The 6,664-nt window shown below is 39.0% G+C and overlaps 1 protein-coding gene across 1 annotated transcript in view; it reads right to left on the bottom strand.

The window, feature by feature from the left end:
* Window positions 1–463: 463 nt before the first annotated feature.
* Window positions 464–6,664, bottom strand: part of musk (muscle, skeletal, receptor tyrosine kinase) — a 12,142-nt gene continuing 5,941 nt past the window's right edge. The window contains exons 9-16 of the mRNA XM_043249796.1: window positions 6,200–6,363; window positions 5,362–5,385; window positions 5,099–5,187; window positions 4,494–4,653; window positions 4,180–4,366; window positions 3,188–3,382; window positions 2,207–2,355; window positions 464–1,884 (exon numbers count right to left, since the gene is read on the bottom strand). Of these exons, the coding sequence (XP_043105731.1) occupies window positions 1,199–1,884; window positions 2,207–2,355; window positions 3,188–3,382; window positions 4,180–4,366; window positions 4,494–4,653; window positions 5,099–5,187; window positions 5,362–5,385; window positions 6,200–6,363 (1,654 nt within the window). The 3' untranslated portion in view covers window positions 464–1,198. The remainder of the gene's footprint in view (window positions 1,885–2,206; window positions 2,356–3,187; window positions 3,383–4,179; window positions 4,367–4,493; window positions 4,654–5,098; window positions 5,188–5,361; window positions 5,386–6,199; window positions 6,364–6,664) is intronic.

Here is a 6,664-nt window from a genome sequence, read left to right on the forward strand (position 1 = left end):
TTTTTTTTTTTTTTTTTTTTGCAAAAAACATGAAAATTAAATGGGTGAGTTGTACCGGGATAGTGTTAAATACATGTGGACTGGTCTGGATACTGTCTATAAAGTATCCCAGAATGCACCAGGACGCATAGAGATTTCAGCGTATGCAGCGTTAAAATCTAGACAAAAAGTGACTAGTTCATTTTCATAGGTTATATTGTTTGTTGGCTGTATTGAACAGACAAATGATTAAAAGTTGATTTTAAGCAGATGTCTCAATTTATGATGAGTTTTATGAAGTTTGCTTTTAAATAATGAGACACAATCTTAGTAAATTGTTCAAAAATGTTCTATGTACACTTCTCTCATTGTTTCACTCAAAAATATAACCAAGAACACACAAAGAAACATAGTATCTTGGCAAATCAGTTTAAAATGAGAAATTAATCAACTATTTAGTTAAAATAAAGTGATGTTGTGCCACTTTGGAATAAGCTATTTTGTTTTAATGTTTCCAATTTAAAAACAATGACAACGTTCTGCTGCTTGGAGCACAATGCACTAAAAATGATTTATTGAATTAACTTTTTTAAATATAAGTGGTTGCAATCAATTTATTTTAGTTGAGTAAATTTAAATGTAGCTATAATTAGTTAATTGCAACTTACCTTGAAAAATAGTTACTTTTTCAAAGAAAGTTACTACCAGATGCATGTAACTCTCAGTTTTTACTCAAAATAGATCCAAAAGCAATGAAAAGTACAAATATCAGGCATGTATACTGTGTCTCTGCTTGCAGAGATTTCAGTCTAGATTCTTGCAGTGACTGCACTACATCTACCTTATTACTAGATGTTAACCTTCATTCATCCTGTTAATATGAATCTCCTCAAACCCTGACTAGCACTCATCTGATGTCTGCCATACACCTGCGTCATTGAAAGAAAACAACTGAGATCCTTTGAACAGATGCAAGCAAACTCATCTTCAGAGAGAATTTGAGGGATCAGTATTCTTTAAAGCACAAGAGCCTTTTTAGTCATTTCACGCGTCTTACACATTCCTCAATGTTCCTCTGGGTTCTTGAGTATTTGTGGGCACTTAAAGATTTTCTGGGATTTCCTCAGCTCTTGCAGATACCTTAAAATGTTTTATCCTTCTTTAATATCTATTGGGATTCTAATGAGTTCCGTAAAGATTAGAGCATTTTTAGAGATCTTCAAGAAAGGCCAGACTGAAGCATCTGTTCATGCATTCTTTCCAGGATACGGTGAATGCTGGCGAAACTAGGCCGGTCAGTGGGATGAGTGCTCCAACACAAACGCATGAGGTTATACAGCTCCTGTGGGCAGTTTTCTGGACAGGCGAGAACATTTCCATCTCTTACATAGTAAATGACCTCCTCATGGGCCATGCCGTAGTATGGCTGCATGCCATATGAGAAGATTTCCCATAAAACCACGCCATAAGCCCAAACATCTGACTCGCTTGTATATCGATTGTAGAAGATAGATTCAGGAGGCATCCAGCGAATCGGGATGGCGTCATTTTCACCGGCTTTGTAGTAATCTGCCGCATAGATGTTGCGCGAGAGACCAAAATCGGCAATTTTCACAACCAGGTTTTCGGCGACCAAACAGTTGCGGGTAGCTAGGTCACGGTGCACAAACTTGCGTTCCGACAAGTACGCCATTCCTGCCGCCACCTGTTTGGAAATGGAGAGCTGCTCCAGGCAGCTGAGGGGTGGGTAATGCTCAGGTTCTGACACGAGACTGCTGCACGTCAAGGTATCCCGGCTTAGACTGGGCTGCTGGGTTGGAGAGCGCTGTCGAAGAAATTCATTCAAGTCCCCATAGGCCATGTATTCAAACATGAGACACATGGGTTTCCCCACCGCACAAACTCCTGCATGACAGATACACAAACGGCAGGCTTAGTTACGCTTTCAACAGTTGATACCTAACCAAAAATATCCTTCTGTTATTCTAACACTGGGTCGAGGCATTGAATCTGGTTCCGGAATGCCACAGAGGGGAATGATCCAGGGTTACACACTGGGTCAACTCTAAAATGGATAAGTCAAGCTATTTTAAGGCTTTTTCAATTGTGCGGTACCCTTGAGGAAAGGACATAAGTGTAATAGGAAGCAGATGTGGTTCATTTTAGGAAAGTCCTCAAGCAGATGTATGGTAAAAGCCTTTGAAGGCATACAGTTTAGATACATTACCCAGGAGACGGACAATGTTGGGGTGATCAAACTCAGCCATGAGTGCAGCTTCTCTTTGAAAGTCATTCTGCATATCAGCCGAGGCTTCCTCCTTCAGCATCTTCACTGCCACCATGGTGAATGGCTCCATTGGCAAAAGACCAGGGGCTCTAAAGAACAGGCACATTGGAAATCACATTGCAGTAATTTGCTGATGCTGCAGAGGAATTTGTAGCAATACAAACCTGGAACGTTCAATCATTTTATGAGCTTTTATCCTGCGTTTAAAGTAATGTAGTAGACATAGTAGTCTGACTGGCTTAACTGAGAAATGACGTTCTTGGCCTGGAGTAATAGCTCCACCAGCTCTCTCTGTCACAAATCAATATAAAACCTTTCAAAATAGTTTAAAAGGTGATGTCAAACTTTGGAAACAGAACCACAATGGCACTAACTCAAGAACCAGCTTCGAATACCATTAAGATGGCACTTCCTGTGCTGAAGGCTCCTGTGTGTTCCTGGAGAAGTAAACACTTTTCTAATGGGTGTCTATAAATAACCCCCTCAGCAGGGCTCTCTCACACGATAGTCTACAGGGAAGTTTCATATTGAAACACATCACATGTTTACTAGACCTATCCAAGATCCTATTTCAGGAGATAGCCATATGGTGTATACATTTTACCCACTGCTGCACCTCCTCTCTATATATCTGATATCAGTACTATTTGGACTGTACACGTCAAACCTTAGCATGCTGATTCATGGTTTATGTTGTCTCAGATCTAACTAGTGAGTCAGTAGAGATTTTCCGAGAGTTCAGTCAATGTCCTTAAAACTGGCTTCACTTAATCATTTACATACTATACAAGTTTACCCTGTCAAAACTCTACAAAAGAAACCATGGGTTTGACTGTTTGTATAAACACTGACAGTGGCAAACAAGAACAGACATTAGCACCACTGGTGTTACATTTGCTTGTAACATTTGGTAGCTCTCACCTTGCCTGAAACACCCTACCGAAGGCCCCCTCTCCAATATCACGGACATATTCAATGTTGTTGCGTGGATACTCGAGACTGAGGAGCTTAGAGTTGAGAAGGAGAGGCAGTCGTTGGTACATGGGGTTGGGATGAAGTCTGTCCAGCAGGAGCTCTGAGGGTAGGGTGGTCAGAGTAGGCGTATCCAGCACCCTACTGAATATAGAAGCACAACTCTATTGTTTAGATGCATTCAGCTAAGAATGTAAGCTATGCAACATTCAAAGCAACTTTAAGTACATTTTTAGTGAGAGTTCTCAAGAGGAAGGGCATTCGGTTCTCCAGGAGAGCCACCTTCCTGCAGAGTTTTGCTAACCAAGATTTCCAGGATTACTTGAATATTACAGACAAGTGTGTTGGAGCAGAGTTGGAGCAAGACTCTGTTTTCTCCTTACCTCCAGGAGACGGGACTGACATTTCGTCTCCTAAAGGGCTACATTCCTGAAAATTTCATTTCAGGTCGTGCTCCAATAAAACTTTGTTTTCAAATGATCCCAAACACCTTGATTTCAGGTGTGTTTGATTGAGTTTGAGCCTAACTCTGCAGGATGGTATTCCACAAAGAGGAGGGTTCTCCATCCCTGTTCAAAACTCATTTTGATTGTGTGTCCTGCTAGAATTAGATTTAAGATTTGGACTATGATTGTTGTATAGGAATGTTGTTTCAGATGTTGATACTAATGCCCTCCCTACTTGGTACATCTTGTTAAATCAATTGTGCACAATGTTTTTTTCTGAAGTCTTTACATTCTGCAATTTAGCTCCAACCCTGATCAAACAAAGCAATGCCAGCTAATTAAGATCATCAGGTGCACTTCACTGTATAGTTGTTTTAGTCTAGGGTTGGAAATTAACTCCTTTCCTACATCATTCCTCATCGATCACAAGCAAGGTTCCTTAAATTTAGTCCTGGAGGCCAATGCCCTACAGAGATTATTTAGACCATTATTCACCTTTTCCTCTTTTGCCACATTTTCTTTCTCCTGTGGCACATGAGGATGAGTATGGTAAAGAAGGCCGCCCCAGCAAAGCCAGAAATGATTAAAATGATAACGCTCATAGAGTAGGCTGTAGACACAGAAGGAGGTGGGTAAATCTGGACCGGTTTTGTAATGGAGGGTGCAGTCTTCACACTCATAACTGAAAAAAAGAAATATAATGATAAGCCAGCTATGTAGCACTAGCTACCCCAGTCAAAAAGAATTTAGAATTTTCTCAGCATTGTTCTAGTTTATCTTATCTTTTACTGAGATAAACATCTTTATACCTTCTCCACATTTGGGAACCAGACAGTACTCCCAGCGCACATTAGGGTTTGTGGTGTAGCACCATGGCCTTTCACTCTCTCCTCCTGGGTTACGACAGTAGTTTTCTGCATTTCGCAACTCAGGAATCACATCTATAGACAGTCTATGTTGATGGGGATCCTGAGTGGGATAAAAAGAGAGTGGTCAACCAAGAAACTCAGACCTCTGCGGCTAAATTCAATATTCCCATTATCCCTGATATTTCTAGCACTGCCAGGTTGAAACCTACCGCATGCATTTAAACTTTTCACACTGTTTTGAAAAGAGACAAAATCTTCTCCATTCAAAACTTCATTTCAAAGGAAACCTCAGGATTTATGTATTTTGACCCTCCATTGTTTTTGCTGTAAAAACATTTGTTTCCTGTGTACATATCTTCTGAAGGTCACTGAGCGTATGCCAGCATGCAGTATTGGGATTGTTTAGGCGTAGGTTGTTGTTTGAGGATAGTGACATTAATAAAGATGGTATGTTAAAGTAAATATTGCTAGTTATTACAAGATTTACATTGCGCAAAATAAGAATATTTAGGAACATGTATTTTCAATTTTGAACAAACATTTACCTGCCGGTTCCATCGTTGACAGGGAATGGAAGATGCTGTCGTGTTGTGAGTTCCTTGGTAAAATCTTCCTTTGTCATTGTAACATGTTGCTAAAGAATATATAAACTGTAAATGGTCAAATGAAATGAAATGCATGCTTTTATGATCATTATTGCAGGTTATTGCAAACTGGAGCAAAAATGAGAACAAAAATAAATCATTATATCTCTCTAGTTTTAACACCCCACCACATGTGAAGAAAACAAAGTCAGATTCTCACTTACTTGTAACTTGGCCTTTATTAAGATCTGTATAACAAAAAGAAATTGTGATTTAGCTATGTGCAGGTTTCTAGAAGATACACACAACTTAATTGTCACTCTCCTACAGTATATAATTACTATTTCTTTGCTGTTTCCCACTATAATTAGCAATTCATGAGCAAGAGAACAGCTTGCAAACATGGCATGGAAACTTTTAGATGGGAAAATTTACTCAGCTGTCCAACCTCCCCAACTGATCCTTCCTCACATGCTTTGGCTATAAACCACCATAATCTTGTCCATCTACAGGTCTGCTGTTCTCACATTCCTCACAAGGCATTTCACATAAACAAGTAAAATCTACAGCATTGTCGTGCCAAGAACCATACGTGGCGTTTTTGCACTTATGGACATCATGGTAACACTTTCTTTGAAGCCTGAATTTATAATACATTAGTTCTTAAGGCATTATAAAGAACGCATAATACATTATAAATTACTTTATAATATGTTGTATCATCTCATAAATACTCATAAGAACAGTTTTAATGTGCTATAATATTTGCTTATTGTTGGTTAGAACATTTTAAGAGTATGGCCATTTATAACACACTATGAGTATCGTTCATCCACTTAAATGGATTATATTTCTCATAATTATAATGCTTTATAAGTCTCATATCTTACTATTGCACTTTTTATGCATTCATTATAATGCTTTAAGAACACCCTTATAATGTATTATAAATACAGGCTTCATAGAAAGTGTTACCGACATCATTGACAGTCAGCCCCAAAATATCACAGGATTTTTAGAACTAAAAATGTATATATTTATGTAACAGTGTGTCACACTTACCAACGTAAGGAACCGCTGTGCATGAAGATGGATCTGCTCGTTGGCTGGGTAGAGAGATGCATTCTGGGAGAGTGATGCCATGTGGGAACCCTTGATGAGATCTTTCCTCAGCAGAACGCCACTCCTTATAACAGTACAGCTCTTTCACTGCCAGACAGTGCTCCCTGTGACACAAAGGCACAGTGTATGTAGAAAAATATATATAGCATGGGTGGTTTAGTGGTTAAAGCTTAGGGCTAGCATTTGAAAACTCGCCGGTTTCTGGGTCGACCACCATTGTTTGCTCAAGGATGATACTCCACTACTCTGACTTGCTTTGGATGAAAGCATCTACTAAATGACTACTTACTAAATAGCACTATGGGTCTTTTTTGTATGTGGTTTCATTTCTGTGCCTGAGAAAAATCATGTCGTAAAGTAGACTACATGTTTAATTTAATTTAATTAAATTTTATTTTATTATAT

Source organism: Puntigrus tetrazona, chromosome 10 (genome assembly GCF_018831695.1).
Source record: "Puntigrus tetrazona isolate hp1 chromosome 10, ASM1883169v1, whole genome shotgun sequence".
Classification (NCBI taxonomy): Eukaryota; Metazoa; Chordata; class Actinopteri; order Cypriniformes; family Cyprinidae; genus Puntigrus; species Puntigrus tetrazona.